This window comes from Myiozetetes cayanensis, unplaced genomic scaffold (assembly GCF_022539395.1).
Source record: "Myiozetetes cayanensis isolate MyiCay16 unplaced genomic scaffold, myiCay2020 scf5-8, whole genome shotgun sequence".
NCBI classification, from domain to species: Eukaryota; Metazoa; Chordata; class Aves; order Passeriformes; family Tyrannidae; genus Myiozetetes; species Myiozetetes cayanensis.
This window is the reverse complement of record NW_026087742.1, coordinates 62,102,279-62,122,300: the sequence shown is the minus strand read 5'-3', so window position 1 is coordinate 62,122,300 and position 20,022 is coordinate 62,102,279. Positions and strand designations below refer to the sequence as shown.

At 42.1% G+C, this 20,022-nt stretch overlaps 2 protein-coding genes across 7 annotated transcripts in view; one reads left to right on the top strand and one right to left on the bottom strand.

Moving 5' to 3' along the window:
- Positions 1-20,022, top strand: part of ATP7B (ATPase copper transporting beta) — an 83,241-nt gene that overhangs the window by 27,855 nt on the left and 35,364 nt on the right. The window contains exon 1 of one of the 3 annotated variants that reach the window (XM_050331852.1): positions 6,342-6,673. The exons of 1 other annotated variant lie outside the window; for it this stretch is intronic. The gene's annotated coding sequence lies outside the window, so the exon portion shown is untranslated. Of the gene's footprint in view, positions 1-6,341; positions 6,674-19,296; positions 19,315-20,022 lie in introns of those variants that run through there. One more of the 3 variants, XM_050331853.1, reaches the window with a different exon arrangement.
- On the bottom strand, positions 287-6,223 carry ALG11 (ALG11 alpha-1,2-mannosyltransferase). Of its 4 annotated transcripts, none has more exons than XM_050331858.1 (4): positions 6,166-6,216; positions 4,928-5,122; positions 3,312-4,243; positions 287-1,315 (listed from the first exon to the last, which is right to left on the bottom strand). In XM_050331858.1, the coding sequence occupies exons 1-4, from the start codon at positions 6,201-6,203 to the stop codon at positions 1,044-1,046; spliced, it is 1,437 nt and encodes a 478-aa protein (XP_050187815.1). In that variant the 5' UTR covers positions 6,204-6,216; the 3' UTR covers positions 287-1,043. The 4 variants fall into 4 exon arrangements, with proteins under 4 accessions (XP_050187815.1, XP_050187812.1, XP_050187814.1 ...); XM_050331855.1 differs by lacking the exon at positions 6,166-6,216 and adding an exon at positions 5,435-6,107 and having other exon boundaries at positions 4,928-5,161; XM_050331857.1 differs by lacking the exon at positions 6,166-6,216 and adding an exon at positions 5,435-6,106.

Sequence of the window (20,022 nt, the reverse complement as noted above, 5' to 3'; positions counted from 1 at the left end):
ATTATCACATCACCCACCAGTCCTTCTCTGTTCACAAACAGGAGGTCCAGTGAGGCACCGTCCCTGGTTGGCTCACTGACCAGCTCAGTCAAGAAGCTGTCTTCCACACAGCTCAGGAACCTCCTAGACAATCTCTTCTCTGCTGTACTATATATATAGCACAAATCTGCTTAGTTGAAGTTTTGCACTTCTCTTAGCTTGCTAAAATATAAAATATTGCTTTGATGGCTAAAAAAAGGGCGTTTTTTCCACATTCATACAAAAGCAGATGTCAAATTCTCGAACATATGGTTTGTACTGTTCTCAGTTTTATAATAAGCAGTCACTTAGAGCTTTAACATTCATGTTTGCATAGCTTTTAATGATACCCTCTAATCTAGACCTTTCTATTCCCTAGGAACAGAAAACCTTTCAGCTGAGTAGGGTTGGAAAAATACCACTAAATTGTTATACCATGAAAGGACATGAGGAAATACCTAATATAAGGATCACAGAAAAGTGCAATTATTACTTATAAAAAGCATTCTACTAAATGCTTATCCTAAAGGAATCACTGTAGGTAAAAATCTTCAGAACTGCAATTAAAATCCTATGTAACAGAATTCTGCCACACAACAGGGAAGATCAAATTGAAAATGTGCTACAGATTCTGGGGAAAAAATTTACCGGATAGAAAGGGTATAAAACAAAAGTGTGGGCTTCAAAAAGTGTAACTGCGGCTGGAGAGCCATAAAATGGGTGAAGACTGAAAGTATTCAATAAATAAAAGAGCTTCCTGATAATAGTTCTTTTACCAAAGCAATATCATGATTTGTGAATCCAGAGGGTTTTGAAGTGCACCACACTGTGATGAAGTCAACACAGAAGTATTTCTTTCCCAGTAGAAAAAAAATCTGCTACAGACAGCAGATAGCCTGGCAGAAAGAAAAAAAAACTCTTTATTGAATGGGACCAAGGGATCATAGATTAGATATATTTACAGGTGCCACACAGTCAAATACAAAAAGTTAATTTTAGTCATATAAATTTTTATTTATATACATTTATTTAAATAATGGCTCCACAGATAACAGGAACGTGAATTCAAAATGCTGGTTCGAAAACCTGCGCACAGAGCGACGAGCGTTTTCTCTGATCTCCAATCTTTTTTCAGGAGACAAGGAGAGGATATAGGCCATCGTCTCGGCATAACTGTCCTCGTCGTCTGCTAGGAAGCCTGTAACATGTCCTTCATAGGGTACCACAATGTCTAATTTGGGGCCTCCAGAGTTGTGAGCCAGGATAACTGTGCCAGCTGCCATGCATTCAACTACTCCTGTAAAAGATACAAAACATGATGATAGGAATGGGCACATCATGTACTTTGGCTCTCTATAAAATACTGGAAAGTTAAACAGCAGTAAAACTCACCCAGGACTGTAAGTTACTACAGACTTCCATTCTAGCTAAGTTGGAAAAATACAGTGAAAATGCTCTCATAAGAAACACAAATTTAAGTTTTTCAGTTCTAAGGACTGAAACAAGTCTCTCCTAAACACATAAAATTGAAATTAGAAATCAAATATTACTGGTTAAGTTGTGGTTATTATAATACATCTGATTTACCTGAGACAGATTCTATCACCATTATATATGGGGGGGGAAAACTCTAGATATTGAAATAAATGTAAAGATAAACATCTTAGGTAGCTTTGTGACAGAACACTATGTAATTAATTCTGTGACAGAACACTGCAACACTGGTTTTATGGTATGGTGACAGCTGCAAAAAAAATTAAAGTTAGAGCTAAATGTGACTATTTATTTTTTCATTCACACCGAAGATTTTAAACATATTGAAAGATACTGAGAAAGAAGCCAACTATGCACATTTCAATCAGATAATACTCAGAAGTTCGGTATTTTGCAGATTAACAAATCTTACAGCTTTTGACAACTCAGCAAGACACTAGTAAAAATTGTTTTCGCTACATCTGTACTTCTGATGGAAGGCATTTTAATGAAATGGGAATCAGTAAGCTTTTCTCAGCCAAATGCAGTGGTGTAGTAAGAGCACATAATGTCTGTAACAATTTAATTATCCTTCATGGTTCAAGAACAGAACTCAGAAATCACTTTAATTGCTGATTCTACTCAGTTCTGATTTGATTTTTGTAAGTTTCCTCAGCTCAAACACTGACTACTATAAATAATGCTCTAGAGTTCTGGAAGATGTTTTTTGCAGGCAAAAAGCTCTTGAGATGAAGGTGACATAATGCTCAAATTCAAAATCACAGCGTGATTGTGTCACTGTTTTTATAAATTTAACTAAACAGTTTTGTGGGAGGAAAAAAATATGAGAACATGTTATTTTGCTTCTGGGAAACACCTCAGTGTACACTTTTTATACCACGTTTCTACAGACCATTAACTACTTCTCCTGATACTTAAATTGTACCCTGATAGGCTGAAGACACTGCCTGCAGTTTAGTCACATTATAGCCAAGTATGGCATCCATATGCTTGGTTGCTAACTTAGCCTCTTGTAGACTTATGCCAGATGGGCAATCTCTCAAGGTCAGGACTCAACTAATCCAAACAAACTGAGCCCCATACCTAAATTCTGTACGAAAGCACATTGCAAAACGGCACCCAGCTCCTCTTTGGCATTCTGCTGCATGCTGCCCTGATTGATTTAAGGACTTGATTTATTTGCCTCAGCACAGGTGCATAGTGCAATGAGATGGCCCGGGGTACCTGGTGGCATCTGCACGGGGCTCATTTATAACAGACAAGATCTGTGGGAGACTCACACCTTTGAAACAGCAGCTTGAGCTCCATGACATACACTGGACATTTCAAACAGCATTTGAGGGAGGTGAAATATGACCAAAATCTCTACACATGGACATCTACACATGAACTGTGTCTAAGCTCCTCCTGCAGTCTGTGGAGAACAATCTAAGCTGCTTAATCAGAAGTACCTGCTGCCTTTTGAGGCTCTGGATGGCAAACCTAACACAGGGACCATGGGGTGACCCATGACCTTGCAGGGCGACAGCTGGAGGTCAGCAAGACATCCTGGGCAGCACACATGGGACTAGCTGTCTGTTTAGGTGACCAGGGGATGCCCAGGATTAACAGCCTACAACTACAGCACTTCAGCTTGCACTACAGTAGCACCTAGTGGCTAGACATCTGCATTGGTCCTGTAGGCTTTACTGCAGCTACAGTGGCTCCAATGGGAATGGGAGCTGGACACCTGCTTGGCACGCAGACCTCTATGCCTATACACCGAGGGACAAACGGCTGAACTGAGGAAAGGCACTGACCGATCCCGAAGTGCTCATTCCACATTGTGTGCAGGCCGATGGTGGCCTCGGCCAGGTGTCTCTTGAGCTCCTCGAAGGGAATGTTTATCCTGAACGTCACATCGTTACCAACTCCCAGCTCTTCGCAAAGACGTTTCAGGTTATTTACACGCTCTTCATCTTGCTGGTTACGGCAGCCTCCAATTAAGATCAGCTTCAGTGACGGCTGCTGCCCCACTCGCTTCTCTTTCAGCAGTTTAGCGAAGGCTCTGATTTGCAAAGGGTGATCTTTCTCAGGCCTGAACTGGCTGACAGAAACAATGGAATATTCACTGGTGCTCTTTTCCACTTCCAGTGGAATATCCAGGAAAGTCTGGACATCGCACGGTGGATACACAACACTAGTGCAAGCCCCAGCTCTCCAGAGGGAAAGGATGTGATTTAGTGTCCAAGAGGAATTAACCATTACCACATCACTGCAAGAACCAACCAACCCGTACATGAAAGCAAAGAAGTAGTAGTAGACAAGCTTAAATTTGCTGAAGAAAGGGCTGTTTGTAATGAAGGCTGCGTTGTTAAACCTGGTATCCTGATTCCTAACGACAGAAAGCATATCGGTGCTGATAGTGGGATAATGGACGTAGCATCCAACGCGACAACCTCCTAAATATTTAAAGAGGGGAAGTGTGAAGGCATAACCCATTGAGTCAATATAAATATCAGGAACACACTTTAGAAGAGCTTCCCAGCCAAGGAACACTGATCCTAAACTTTGTCCCAGCAAAGTGAAGTGAGGATAAAGAGAAGCTTCCACAAGGTAGCGTTTTTTTAGGAATACAAACTTCACTGGATGAATTAATTTAATGTTGAATCTTCTGAAAGCACCTTCTACTATTTCTTCTCCAGTGGCATCTCTGTCACCAGTGTAAACAACACACGTTACATTTCCATACCTGTAAGAGCGGAGAAAAAGAATTTCATACATTCTTCTCTTCAAATTTTGTAACAAGAAACTAAAATATTATCCGTTCAGAATTATTCAAGAAGAATGTGAGAACAAATGTCTGACAAAGCTATGAAATTACTTTAATTAAATTATACTTTTCCTAATACTTCCATATTTTTTTTCCTGATTTGCAGAAAAGCATATGGCTGGAGACTTGGGGAATATTATTTTGGAGTAAAAGGAGCTCAGTATTATTCTACAGATATAAGAACACCCTGCCCTACAGATGTCTGTTTATTGCATAGCAGGAGCAAAATGCAGGCAACTGTGCAAATCAGGGGATGTGCCAATGTTAAATTCACTTCAGATATTAACTTGGTTTTGCCTCCTGCACCAAGAGGCAAGTATCAAGATTATCAGTTATCTACCGATGAGTTATGGCTATTCAAAGTTCCATACCAGAGGTGGAAAACTGAGGAGGAAGGAGGGGTTCTCTCAAGGAGATACAGAAAAAAGTGAGAGATGCCACAGCAGAAAAGATCAAAATCTGGGTAAAGGGATGAAGTGGAATGGTGCAACCACATGGAACTCAGACATAAAATAAAATGTAGGACTGGTAGATTAAAATGCGTAAGTAATACAATCAGAAACTAAGAATGAAATACGATGTTTGATAAATGTATATGCTTACTTTTTCTGGAGTGTTCTTATAGCACACCACAAGACTCTCTCCCCTCCACCTCCCGCATTGCAATACGGGTGAAAAAAAGCCACCAGCAATGGCCGCTTCCCATCTCTTCCTGCTGAGTTTAACTGCTCTTTCCTTTGTTGTATCCAGAGCCGTATTCCCCACAGCAGTACCACCAAGCAGATGCACAAAATTCCACTTAGAAATAATGCAGGAATTAACAATGAGCACAGCAATCTGAAACAAGCCAAAAATTTAAAAATACATAACTGCTTTAAAGAAATACTATGTAGGAAGTTGAGGAAGAAGGTCTTACAGGGAGAGCTACAGGAGTTCAACAAATTCTTGAGTTCTTCTAATGACGGAAATCATCAATATCTGTGTATCATTTCAACAATTACAGAAATACTACTTACAGAAATTACTACTCTACATAGTTTAGCTAGAGATCACTTTTTTCCCCTCCTGTTACCTTGCAATCATTTATTATTGTTTACTGTTTACATATACCTGTGTCTATCTCCATGTGCTCTACACACTAAAAGCTGAAGCTGCATGCCCTCAGCAATCGGGCAATACACAACTAGCTGAGTGATTTCCAAATAGATTTACTGCAAGAGTTTTATTCAGTCCAAGTTCCCGTTCGGCCTGCCTTATTGTTGCTTTGGTGCCAATTTACTGGGGCCAGCCATTTCCCACTGCAGCCTCATGTGCCATTCCCCTGAGATGTGAAGAGCTATGTCAGCTCTCCAGAGAAGCTCCGTGCAGTTTCTCTGAGTGAGAGACCCGTTCCCTGCGGCCTCTGAGACACTGACGGGAGTATTCCCTTCGCTCTCCACAGCCTCTCGCCTCTCCTAACCCACTGACGGGCTGGGAGAAACTCCTGTTTCTCACAGGAGTGTCTTCCTGGCCCCCCTGGGCCTCACAGGGACAGCTCCTGGTTCCTCCTGCTGGGCTACGCCTTATGATAAAGCAGCGTTTACTCGGCGCCAAAGGAGTTGCCCACGGCGACCCACGCGTCACGACTGACACGTCGGGAAACACTTCCATTCCCGGCCGGGAGCAGCGGAAAAGCACATTAACCCATCGGGGGCCGGCGGCACGGCGAGGAGCCGGGCGCCATCCATCCCGCCTCGCTCTGCCCGGGCGGGCTCGGGGGGATGCGGGAGCGGGGCCGGGAAGGGGCCGCCTCCTCCCTTCCCTCTCCGCTGCCAGGACGCGCCGCCCCCGCGCCCCGGTACCTGATGAGCCCACACAGGCACAACCCTCCCGCCACCATCTTGGACAGCGCTGCGCCGCCTTCCCGACGGAAAGGGCGGCTCCCGGCCGGCAGGGGAGGGACCAGCCTGGCAGCGGCTCCCGGATGGCACCGCCCACGGAGGGGCGGGAGCGATCCCGTCGCTGACACCGCCGCCTTTTCCTTGCGTTCCTGCAGTTCTTCTGGCTTCTCCTTCTCCGCCTCTACTTCCTTTTCCTTTTCCTACTGCTCCTTCTGATCCCCACTGCCGCGCCCCGGCGAGCACAGAGCCCCGTACCCCCGTGAGAGAAGCGAGGTGCAGTAGGTTGTTGGGAGCGCTGCATAAACCGCCTTCCCGGGAATGTCAGTAGAGAGCGGAAAGCAGCACAGCACTGACATAGCTCAGTCAGACACAACACGTGCCGCTCAATGCAATACAATGGCTTCCTTCAATCCTGCGGGGAGGATGGAAGGGAGAGGATGGTAAGGAGGCAGAGGCCTCCCGGGGACAGGTTTGTTGTTTTTTTTTTCTGCAATCCACCACATTCAGGTTTTGCCCTTTCTTCAGCCAGGAGAGGATGGTGCTCCATGTCCTGGCTTCCAGCCTAGCCTTAACCTCCTGATTGTAAGTGAATCCCTCTTTACAGTGAGGGATCTCTGTGCAACCTTGTGCAAGTTATCGCTGTGAGGCCGAGGGCAGGATGTCCAGCACACCCTGTGCCTGGCACTGTCTCTAAAGGGATCCCATGAACACACCCACTGGGGAGTTTCCACTGGAAGATGTCCAGGTTGTCTCTGGCTAATATGTTTTGTCTCCTGTTTTGTCGCGATTGGAGAACATATGCACAGACCAGAGGATTAGTGTAGTGATAAGACTGCACAGGGCTGTTTTTTAAAATGCTACTAGTGATGTGTTAGTCTACATCAAGACTATGTATTTCTAAAAAGGCCTTCTTAGAACAACGTAAGGAACTCGTCCGGCTCCCGGATACTGGGAATCATTGAGTGAAACTAGCAGACTCTGTAGGTCAGGAGGGGCTTAGGCAGAGCTGTCCAAAATATTTCTGATCTCCTGTCACATTGCTGAATGCTTTTTTCCCCACCACATTCTCCATTTTAAAATCAAAAAATGCTTTTTGTGGCAAATTTGATCCAGATAACTCATTCTCCAGTCTCTTGCAGAGTTGAGGTTGTCCAAAATTTGAGGGGATTTTAAACCCTGTTTCTTTGAACAACACTTTTTCAGAACCTGTGATCTTTCAGCCTCTTTGAGGTCAGCATGATCCATTTCATATCTTAGCCACCTGTGCATTTAGAGGTCTTGAAGGTCTTAGGGATTTTTGTGAATGTTATCCTGCGTCTTCCTAATCAGAAGAATGCTGGTTGGAAAGTGCTGAATCATTAGTTCATGCAGCCATTGCTACAGCCTGAAGCGGAGAGACAAAGTCTCTACTGTAGTGGGAGAAGAGTTCAGCTTAGGTAGTGGTTATTTGGTTCTGACTTGCCTGGATTGAGTTTTCTGCTTTGAAGGACTCACCACGTGGGAGTGAAACTGGAAACATGTCAAACCATCAAAGTTTTATTGGTTATTTTACTGGTGGTTTTATTTAAATATTTTGACTATCCTAAATACCAGTGACTGTAGTTTTTACCAGAGCATCTCTACATTTATGTAAGCAGGTAAATTGGAAGAGTTCTGTTGGGAGGTCCAGTGAGCATGGCCTTATATTTCGTTTCTGAACCAACAGCTCTCAGGAGGGTGCCACAGGCATTGTTTTCTCTTTCTTAATCTTTTTGCTATTCCCTGACTGAGCCGTTCTTTGAAAAGTCTGTGGTGTGTTTACAGAAGCGATTTCTGTGGATTCACATCTCTCAACTCAAGACACCTCTCTTGTAATGTCAGCATTTGAAGATTATTGTCTGGGTTCAGAGAAGAGGCAAGTTCCTCCAGGGAACAAGAAGTCCAGTCTATTAGAGATGATGAAATTTGTGTTTCTTCCCATGGACTTGAAAAGGAGCTCATGGTCACTCCTTTGGAAGGTATGAAACTTAGAAACTGAGTGTCTTTATGAAGCTGAAGGACCACAGGTTAGCAATGGTTTAATTAAGATGAGACTTAAATAATAATAGTGAAGAGTTCCAGGAAGCAAGATGACTAATGAGGGAGCACCTGCCTATTTGGCTCTTGAATTTCACTTCCATGTTGTAGGGAGAAATCTGCATGATGGTGAGAGTTTCAAATAGTTTTCTCAGTTCTAATAATTTATAGTTGATAGAATCACAGAATGGTTGAGCTTGGGTGAAATTGATTGGGTGGATGGACTGATGGACAGATGGATGCAGCCAGAGAGTTGTGGTCAGTGGCTCAATGTCTGGGTGCTGCACCTGGGTCCATGCAATCCCAAGCACGAATACAGACTGGGAGAAGAACTCATTGAGAGCAGCCCTGCAGATTCTCGAGGGTTCTCATGCATGAAAAGCTGGGCATGACCCAGCAATGAGCACTTGCAGCCCAGAAGGCTAATTGCATCCCAATTGCATCAAAAACAGTGTGGCCAGCAAGTTGAGGGAGGTGATTCTGCCCTTCAGCTCTGCTCTGAGACCCCACCTGGAGTGCTGCATCCAGCTCTGGAGTCCTCAGCACACTTGTTGGAGCAGGTCCAGAGGAGGGCCACTAAGATGAGAGAGACCTAATTGCAGCCTTACAGTTCTCAAAGAGGGCTTGCAAAAAAGAGGGAGAGTGACTTTTTACACGGACAGATAGTGATAGGACAAGGGGCAACAGTTTAAAAGAGGAGAGATTTACATTAGATGTTAGGAAGAAATTCTTTACTGTGAGGATGATGAGGTACTGAACAGGCTGCCCAGAGAAGTTCTGGATTCCCCACCCCTGGAAGTGTTCAAGGCCAGGTTGAACAGAGCCTTGAGTCAACCTGATCTAATGGGTGCCAGCCTTGACCAGTCAGAGGGGTTGGAACTAAATGATCTTTAATGTCCCTTTCAACCCAAACCTTTCTATGATTCTATGACCTCTGGAATCCATTCTCCAGCCCCACTGCCCAAACTGAGTCATCTAGAGCTGTTGCTCAGGACAGAGTCCAGTTTTGAATACTTGCAAGAATGGACACTGCACAGCCTCTCTGAGTAACCTGTGCTTGGTCACCCTCACAGTGAAAAGTGTTTCCTGATGTTCAGAGGGAACCTTCTGTGTTTTGGTTTGTGTCCATTGCCTTTAGTCCTGTCACTGGGTACCACTGATAGATCTGGATCCATCCTTCATGTATTCATACCCATTGATGGGATCCCTCCTAGCCTTCTCTTCTCTAGGCTGAACAGCTCCCTCAGCTCCCTCAGCCTTTCGTTATAGAGGAGATGCTCCAGTCTCTTAATCATTTTAGTTTATTTTTTTCTTAGTCCCTCTAATGGTAATTAAAAGCAGATTTATTGTTTTTAACAGTTCTTTTGTTAACTTTTCATTAATCACAGGGTATCCAGCGTTGTGTACAGACTTACAGACTGCAAGGCTTACCTTTAGTGTGCAAATGTCCAACACAGACTAATTGAGCCATCGCCACTCAACGACTTCCCCACCTTAATGCCTGTGTGGCAGGTGATACTGTGAGCATACATTTAGGGTATTTGCAGTAACTTCAGCAAGAGGAGCGCTGAGCTCTCTGTGGTGTTCCCACCCCAGCAGTGAGAACACTATTCAAAACCTTGTCTGTAGAAAATTCCACGAGGCTGACATTCCAACGAAATTAAACTGGTCTTGCCATGTAGTTGGCTTTGTTGTCATCTTCCCAGAGATGTACCAAGCTTTTAATCTTTTGTTGCCTCTGTAGGCATTTTTGTCCTGTTTTAAGTGCTTTCCTTATTAATGTCCTTACTCTGAAAGAAAGCCCATGCAAACAGGCCTTCTGAAGTGAGTGGTATTCAGAATAAATAGCAGAATCCACTCACTTTGTGTTCTCCCCAAACCTATGAGACATTTGAGACAGTTTTGAAGAATACTTTTGTAGCTCTCATTCTTGGTGAGTACTCCATATGAGTACCTAGTAAGACAAAACCACTGGCAAGTAATAATAGAAAGAAACTGGATTAATATTGTCTAAGGATATTCATATGACAGTCATGTGGTCTTTTCTATTTTCTTGTACAGTCAGTTACTTTCTTTCAGAAACATTCACTGTGTAGCTCCAAGTCTCTTGCTCAGGGCTGCTGTCTTAGCTACCAAAATGCCTGGGACTGTTTTTAGCAGAAGGAATCTCAGGTCATTCATATACACAGTAAGTTTTTGATTTTTATACGTGTCTTGTGATAGTCTGCTAAATGTTACAGTACATTTATTCATTGCAGAGTAACAGAAGGCAGAAATAAAGTTATACCAGTTCTATGCTAAATATTTGTGAAGCAAAACCCAAGCATTGGAAATACATTGTGGCATTGATATATCTAGGGAAAAACACTAAAGGGTTAAGCTGGCCTTATTTTTTTTTTTTTTTTTTTTTGGCAGAAGCAATGAAGAATTAAATAGCTTGGATTTATGCATAATTTTTGCAGGAATGCCTATAAAGTATGTTTGTTTACATCATCAGGCAATTTAAGCAGGCTGAACCCATAGCTTTTGATTAACAGAAGATAATTTTCACACAAATTGTTGCAGTTTGGCAAGGACCATGTAGGAAAACAAATCAGTTCCACTGTTGGAGTTTAATCCTGTAGATCAGGCGAGTGTTTTAACCTTCCATGAACTCTTAATGTCTGCCACTTTTAGGGTGAGGGGAGGAAATGTTTTCAAGCAGCTTAGAGCACAGTCAGAAATGAGATGGCAAATGATGTATCCCTAGCGATAATATCACTGAGCTTGGAAAATAACATGTAGACTCACTTTAAATCTCAGCTTTTTCAGGTGGAATTTTGGAATTCTCAAGGAGCTGGTAATCATTTTGGGCTGTGATAGCAGACCCAAACCCTTCTTGCTTTTCATTCTTCCTTATGCAGATAGTAATATGTCTGGGACCATCTGTACCTAATTATGTGCATGAAGGGGACCATGAAGGACCACCTCTTTCACAGTCGTACCTTAACACCTGTTTAAATCAACTATGAAACTACTCAGGAAGCTGCAAAACTTCACTGAGAATTTTTTTACTGAGTGAGGTGCTTCCATCATCAAGTTTTAAGGGTTGTTCAAGGTGCATTTGTGCCCATTTGTGTGTGCCTCTCTGCCTGTTTCAGGAAGCAAGGGAGAGTGCTATTCGGAAGAAAATCCAAACTGCTTCACATGAAGCCAGGACGAGGCAGGATTTGCATTCTGTGCTCACGTCTGGCTCCTTGGCACTGCTTAAGAAAGAGAAAGGAACAAGAAACTGCCTGCAGAGCAGGACAGAAGGGAGTTAAAATTATTGGAGGAGACTGTTTGGCTAGTCCAGACATGCAGACACTGTGCCTTGTCACCTCCTCTAACTTATTTCTATTCTGAGGATGAGGAAAGCTTGAAAGGTCGATGATTTTCCCATGGGGCAGATTCAGTCAAAGATTCTCTTTTGGGTGGTAAACCAGGGCTGCTTAAAAGTAATTCCCTTCCACACTAGCTTTTCTTTCAGCAAGCAGAGGTACCAGGCAGGAATGATAAATGAACTGAGCCTGAATTTCCATGGCTTAACATCTGTGCTTTCCAGGAACTGAGGGCAGTAAATAAGTCTCAGAAGGTTACTCAGCAACTCTCAGGATGGTTACCGTCCTTTATACTGAGCTGCAGAATGCGCTGGTTTTGACTAAACATGTCCTTGGAAGAAATGTTCTTTGCCTAGAGAACAGACTGAGGTGAACTCTGGAAATGAGAGTATTGCTGAGAGCTCAAAAAAACCTATAATTTCAGAGTTAGTAGGCTTTTTTTTTTGTTTTTCCTTTTCTCACAGTTGCAGGGTCACAGGAACTCTTTCTTTAGGAGTCAAATGTCTTCAGTTTCCTCTGTGTCCTCATCCAAAAAACAAACACTGTGAGTTTGAGTCATGGTGAAGCAGTATGCTTGTCACAGGAAACAATCTGAGAAAACTCATCTGCATTTTTAACTAGGATTTTAACTGTGTATTTCAATCCAGGTGTTAAATATTTCAGATATAAATACTTGTAAACAGAAAGAGGTTTACACTGTACTGCCAGCAGCAGTAACAGTTTCCTGTGTTGGTAGTTTCGTCCCTGACTGTTACTTTAGGTCTGACATTTCCACCCGAATTCTTACCTGAATTGTTGTAGGCTGCTCATGTTATTTTATTTAATAGGGAGTTATTATTAAGAATTCCAGAAAAAGAAAGAAAGAAAGAAAGAAAGAAAGAAAGAAAGAAAGAAAAACGGCAGCAAATATATTTTCCTCTTAATTTTTTATTTCTCTTCTTAGTTCCTATAAGCCTCTGTGGTGAATCAGTATGACTCTATCAGGCAAACTCCACTTATTTTCATGATCACTTGAAGTATGTGTTTTCTACTGATAAAAACTGGCACCTCCCTGCCTTTGGGTCTGGCCTGAGAATTAGCTGTAAGTTCATGCCAGATATTAGACCTGGACATTGCAGTGCTGTATAGTTCTTAGCTTTGAAGAGCAAATAATTGACGGGATTTTTGTAGAAACACAACTAGTGACCAGTCACTAGTGGGGTTCCCCAGGGCTCCATCTTATGCCCTGTGCTCTGCAACATTTTCATAAATGACTTGGATGCAGGACTGGAAGGAATACTAAGCAAGTTTGCAGATGATACAAAACTGGGAGGAGCTGTTGAGTCACGCAAAGGCAGGGAGGCCCTGCAGAGAGATCTTGACAAATCAAAGGGCTGAGCAATCACCAACCACATGAAGTTCAATAAGGAGAAGTGCCAGATTCTGCAGCTGGGATGGGGCAACCCTGGATGTTTGTACAGACTGGGGAATGAGATGCTGGAAAACTGTGCCACAGAAAGGCACCTGGGGAGTCCTAATTGACAACAAGTTGAATATGTGTGAACAGCGCCCTGGCAGCCAGGAGGGCCAACTGTGTCCTGGGCGGCATCAGGCAAAGCATCTCCAGCTGGTCAAGAGAGGGAGTTGTCCCGCTCTGCTCTGCACTGGTTTGGCCTCACCTTGACTATTGTGTGCAGTTTTTCTAAAAAAGATATTAAGCTGTTAGAGAACATCCAAAGGAAGACAACAAAGATGGTGAAGGGCCTTGAGGGGAAGCTATCTGAGGAGTGGCTGAGGTCACTTGTTGTGTTCAGCCTGGAGAAGAGGAGACTGAGGGGAGACCTCATTGCAGTCCACAGCTTCCTTGTGAGGGAAGGAGGAGGGGCAGGCACTGATCTCTTCTCTGTGGTGACCAGTGACAGGACCTGAGGGAATGGCCTCAAGTTGTGTCAGGGGAGGTTTAGGTTGGATATTAGAAAAAGGTTCTTCACCCAGAGGGTGGTTGGGCACATGGAACAGGCTCCCCAGGGCAGTGGTCACAGCACCAAGCCTGACAGAATTCAAAAAGGGTTTGGATGATACTCTCAGGCACATGGTGTGATTCTTGGGAATGGTCCTGTGCAAGCCTAAGGGTTGGACTCGATGATCCTTTTGAGTCCCTTTCAACTCAGCATATTCTGTGATACATTACTTCTTGATCTCTGGCAGCTAGAAACAGCAAAACCTCTACTCCATGGGCCTGTAGTGTTCTCCTCAGAGGTTTCCCCCCTCCTTTCTTACCTGCTGTGGTAGAGTAGGTCAGCCAGAGAGCTAGCAGATCTTCATCCACCTCCACATTGGGAAAAAAAATGCATTTAAGGGCAGCACTGTATTTAGGGAGGCCCCTGCTGCTGCCCCTCCTGTTCCCTTCAGTCCCACCATGAGTACAGTGATGGCATATGATCAGAGACGCATGAGCAGTGCTCAGGTTTGTTCGCTCCTGGAAGGAGCTCATGCCTTGCCTTGGCAGTATGTGGTGGGTCCAAAAGGCCAAGGAGTAGAGGGCAGGTGAGAAGGGCCCTTGTGCCACCCTGGCTGGGCTGTGCCTGAGCCCTGTGACAGGGTCACCTGAGAGATTACACTCTCTGCAAGAGTGAGGTCACAGGGAGGGCCCTATCACCCTCATGCCTTTTTCTACCCACTAACTGCAACCAGTCCACAGAGAGAGGAGGGAAAAAGAAGTAAAAGAACCAAACAGATGATGTAGAAAGTGTAAACTCTTCTTCAAAGACAGACTTTAGCCTGTATCACCAAGAAAGCAGATAGGACTTTGCTCAGGGCTCTGTGTTGGAGGAGCCCAGGTGCTGTGGCGAGGAGTTCTGCTTTCAAGCTTACTTAGGGATTTTGGAATTCCTCTTCCCTTTGTGTATATAGGTGGCTCCTGCCAGAGTAAGATAGAAATAGCTGTTAAAAGAAACTGCCTTTAATATGTAACCTGCCCTAACAAAGGCAATATGTTTGTATTTTAGACATGGCATTTGTAATGCAAACACAAGATACTGGTTTGCCTTTTTTTTTTTCTTGAAATGAAGGTGGTTTCAGAGGCTGAGCAATTTGGCTTGGGATTAAACACTGACCGCAGAGCCAGAAATACAGGCATGAGAGTGTTCTTAAAACTAATAGTAAACGTAGAAGGCGTGGACTCTACAGTTGGGAACAGTTTAGAGGATGTCTATTATATATGGAGGTCATTTAAGACATAGGCTTGCATTTCTGATCTGTATAGGGGAAAATTTAATTGCAGGTTTGTTAGGGCATCTTGGGGTCTGCTATAAGCTTGCCTGCTACAGGGTAAATGACAGTGTACTTTGGGAAAAAATAATAATTTAAAAAATCAGTCTTCTCGTTTCTTTAAATCACGGTTCAGAGACTTATCACTCTTTCTTTTTCCCAAACAAGTGTAAGAGATATTTTTTAAATGCCACAAAAATACTAAGAAATTTACAAAATAAAAATCGAATCAAGACTTTAATTATTTCTTGTTTCTAAATATGGATAGCAAATGTTAGTTCACAAGTAATAGGTTTTTCTGTCTTCTCAAATTAGCCTTTTAAAATAGTTACTTTTGTACTATTACTCCTCAAGGTTATATTTGAAATATTGCAGTTAAAATGAGTAAAATATGGGTCCTTTTTCTCTGCATGGAATTCTAAAAAACTTTTGCTTGAACTTCAGAAGCCAAAAACAGCTCTGAGCAAGAGAAAATCATGGATGACATTAGAAAATTTAAGTACACAGAATTAAAATTACTGGTTTCACTGTGGCACTGCCTGACAAGTTCTGCCAGCCTTCTTAACCTGCTTGGTGAATGAGCATTAGTGGAAATCTTGACTTGAATTAATTCATGCAGGTTGCAATTGCTCTTTGCACTTAAACCTTGACCCACAAGGTGTGCCTTTTTCTGTGGTAATATGATCAACCTAATAGTTTCCAGGCCCTTGAAAACAAATTTCTGCAGTATAAACAGATAACAGAAATTATCATAATGAAACCAACACTGCTAAGAGCAGACAAAGTACCAAGTCCACATAATTTGCACTCATACAAAAAGCTGCGGAATGAAAAAAATCAGTACATGTTTTGGGGCCCTGTTACAAAGGAGGTGCTTCGTTGAGTTTTGCTGATTTCGAGCAAACAAACCTTTTTTAAATATTTAGAGAAGATTGAGTCTGCTTCCTGAAAAACTGAAGCCAAAGTCTGAGCTGATTGGATTTGAAATGAGGCCATCAACTCTTAAGCAATTTTATTCAGAGCGGGTGGGAATTTGATCCCTTGTATTTCAGATTTCTGTATGTTTTCCCTTCTTCTTACAATTTAAAAAACAATAATACTTATGGTCATGCTTCTTCATGTCTTTCAAGAATTGTGTATCCCATTCATGCTATAGAAACACTTGTGTGTCTGGTTGCTGTCAGTTTTCTTAGAACCATGGCCAAAGAGTTCTTTCTGATTTCATGGCTCAAAACTAAGAACATACATGTTTAAAGAGAGAGTTTTGTTGCCTCTCCATACAGAAAGGTATGGCCTTTTTTCATGTTCAGTAATAAGTATGTCAGTTAGTTTGGAGAAGTCAGGGACATAGTTATGTCCCATGAATATGACCAAGCTTCCACTGAACTTTCAAGCTGCAGCTGATTGATTCGTGTGGGAAATGTGAGGCTTGTGTTGCCTGTTGTAGGACTGCAAAACGATTGCTGAGCAAGTGCAGGGATTTATTTGAAGAAAAAGTGGATGCCTTTAGTAACCACTTCTCTTTTGGCTTAAAGAAGGCACTGACAGGGGAGAAATAATTGTTTCACACAAGAGCTGGGTGTTTCACGGGTTCCCTTTCAAGCAATGTTGTTAACAATTTCTTGATAACTGAGTTACCAGCACTGTTGTTTGTGATACTACTACAAGCTTTGCAAATACTTTGCTTTCCTGTCCCCACTTTTTTTTAACTTAATGCTCCATTTCCTGCAGTTGCATATGTAAAAACCAAAACCAATCTAACTCTGTTAAGGTGGGGGAAAATTTCAGACATTTTAGCTGACTGCATCCTGAAGACAAATTAAGAATAACTCCAAATACTGTCAAGTGGGAAATTACTCATGGTTAACCCTTATATCATTGTTTGTATGCCTCAGGATGGATTGTATTTTGGTAATTTAGAATGATGTCTGAGGAGAAGAGCAGAAAAATGATCAACATTCAAAGGCAGACTGGATTTTGAGAGTGTTGTATTAATACTAATACATCCCTCTTTGCATTGACACAAAGTGCACGTATCTGAACTGATTCCTCTTGTCTGTCTGTCAAATTGTCAAATTAAGAGTAAGGCTAACCTTTCTGTTGTGTTAAGAGAAGGAGATTTGGCAGAAAATAACCCCCGTGTGCTCCAGGTGGATCTCAGATGTCAGGCGCTTGGGGCGGGTGGGCTTAGATTCTGAGTGACGGCCAACTCAGCTCTAGAAAACAGAAATGCAGAGCCAATGCAGCACTGTAAGTCCTGTTGAGTTCAGTAAGAGCTGCCATGGTTACAGTTGCACAAATACTGCAATACACTGTAAGTCTGGTTGCGCCCAGTGAGCTCTCATGGCCAGGTTGGAAGTCTGGTTGTGTTCAGTAACTCTCATGGCCAAGCGGAAGATGATGTTGTTTACTGAGCAACAGAAATGCAGATCGTTATTGGATTGCTGGTGATAAATACATCATCTGCAGGAGCATGTGTGAATACATAAATAATGTATAAATAAATTAACAATACACATAATAATAACCTGTGACAAATACATTTAATTGCCAGATTACTATATAGTGCTAAAAGTATAGTCACAAGCACAACCTTGCTTTCCAAATTTCCCAAAGAAGCACTAGATATAGCTGAGTGTTCGAGTCTTACCCCATAGGCCTCCCTCTGGAGAATGAGATAGGTAGTACATCCCATCAAACATCCCAGGATACAAAAGCAGAATCTCTTCTAGACTCCTTCCCCACTTAAGCTACATTTATATTGTTTTCTTTAAGGGAGGGGAAAAAGGAAAAGTTAAAGTTGATATCATTTCATGTTTAGGTGTAGTCTGAGTGACTTTAATCATACATGTAAAGCATGTACAGGTTTCAGTTTGTTAGCATACACAAAGGCATGAAAAGTAATGTGTATTTTTGAGTTAAGCAAGCAAAAAAAAAAAAAAGTTCAGCTTTTGGTCACCATTTGGGCCATTCCTATGGCTTAGTTCCTGTTTTAAACAGAGCATGACCCCAACACCTCCGTGTAGCTGCACCCTTTTTTTCATGCCTCTCTTAAGGGTGGTACACCAAGCTTCTTCAGTGTTCCTGGTCCTAAGGTGTGCAGACAGTTTGTTCCTGGTGAACTGTAGCCAACTCATGCTCTCCTTCTTGTTGAACTTTGTTTTTCTTGGTTTTTATCCCACACAGATTAAAGCAATATGACCCTCTTACCTCCAGCTCCCCATTTTTTTCCCTGAATGAAACATCTCATCTTTCAAGGCATTGTTAACACTATTCTAAGATGCTTTCTTTGGGCAAGGAACCAGAGGGATTAGACGCAGGCCAGAACATCCTATAAAGCCAAGGATGAACCCAGGAAAATTAATTTAACTGAAAACAAGTATTTCTTTTGTGTTTATCATATAGTCTGATTGTAGCAGGTAATATGAAGGGGGAAACTTGAGTTTTACTAGCTCTTGAGGCTTTAAGTCAAAGGGATTTAATTTTATTGTAATGTTCTGTGTTTTCTGACATGAAAATGCAAACATCTTTGCCCAACACTAGCAGAGAGCTGTGAAGGCAGCAGGCGTATTTTCTATTTGTCGTCTGAATCTCATGCTACCAAGCCTGAGTGATTCTTCCTGGTGAAACTCCTAGGCTGTGCAAAATCTAGCCTTAAACCGGGGAATGGTACTGCTATCAGATGAGATGGGTAACACTGACTTTCCTATTTCAACCTTAACTAAAACACCCTCAATTTGCAGCTGCACAATTAGCCTCAGCTCCAAAGGGCAATTAATTTAGAGTATATACTTTAGGCATGGCCAGAAACTGAAATTTCTGTTCACTAAGAAAATCTAGAATTTGAAATTTCCGTTATTTGGAATTAGAACACAGAGCTCAATTTCTGAATATCTTTGTTTTGGGATGAGAGAATTGTTTTGTTTTAGAAAGACAAAGATTAGTTTTTAACTTTATATACATGTATTTAGTATTTAGATGTAGCTTTAGTACTTAAAGATATTGTACTTAATTTTTTCACATAAAATCAAATTGTATGATTTTCAATTGCTCGTTTCAAAATGAGTTTAAATCAGTAATTCCTGAAAGTATTTCACCTTTAACACAATTTGCATTTTCAGCACAGCGTTCAAGCTGAAGTCAGATGTAGCTCTAGTTGGTTTCACTGATAAACACAGATCAAGCACAGATACTTGACTCTTTGTAGTGACATTCTCTATACAAAGAGTAGCCATTTCTCAAAATGTGTTCAAAATAACCCTTTTTAAAAATTTAATATTATCACTGATCTTGTATATTAAGACGATGATACAAAATAGCGCTACAGCAATATTTTGAGTTTCACTTTGTTGTCAGAAGACCTTCTTTTTCCAAAGATGGTCCTTGACCTCTGGAATGAAGAACTGGATGGAGTGAGCAGAGCTGAGGATCCATCTTTGTGGAGAAGGTATGACAGAAAGACAAGCTAGCATGCTAATGTCCTGCATGGTGACTTTATGGACCACTGTCAATGTGGCAGGAGTGAGAGGGATGTACCTCTGCTTTTGGAAGTAAAAAGAATCTGACATTGTCCTCCCAGACAAGTGAAGTGTCTTTCATCTATCCCTTAGGTTTTCATGAGGTGACAGAGAGATGCTGACATTTTCACCCTCTGTGCAAACCTCTGCATAGGACTAAATCTGTGCTCTTTTTTGACAAGTCCAAGAGACTCTGATTAAATTTAAAACAATTATTTTAAGGTTTGCATGTGCACTGATGTCACTGCACAGCCAAGGAGTGTGTAAATTCCTAACACATCAATTATATTTTATAAATTCCCTGTATAGCTATTCTTAAGGTGTCCCTGTTCAGGGCTGCCTTCAGAAGTAGATTGCACTACTGTGGGCTTAGGGAACTGGAGATCCCACTTGGTGTTTTAGCACAGTGCTGTGCATTTTCTGTGGGCAATCTCAAAGAAATATATTCAGGCTTGGCTCAGGGCACTTCTAGTGATGGTACCTATTGTGAATGGCTGTCTAAATTAGATGTTCCTGTTTTTACCCATAGGATCTAAGGGGAAATTAATTTGCCAGAGAGCATATGTTTTTTTCCCCTTTACTTTCTGGCACTAATTGCTCCTTTAATTTTGTTGGTTCATTGTTTCTTAGTAAAGCTT

Excerpts from the sequence above, each read along its gene's own strand:
- ALG11 (XM_050331855.1), bottom strand. The coding sequence starts at position 5,481 with ATGCAGCTTCAGCTTTTAGTGTGTAGAGCACATGGAGATAGACACAG. Across the intron at positions 5,162-5,434 it reads GCACATGGAGATAGACACAG|ATTGCTGTGCTCATTGTTAA; the intron begins GTATATGTAAAC and ends GGCTTGTTTCAG. Across the intron at positions 4,244-4,927 it reads ATAAGAACACTCCAGAAAAA|GTATGGAAATGTAACGTGTG; the intron begins GTAAGCATATAC and ends CCGCTCTTACAG.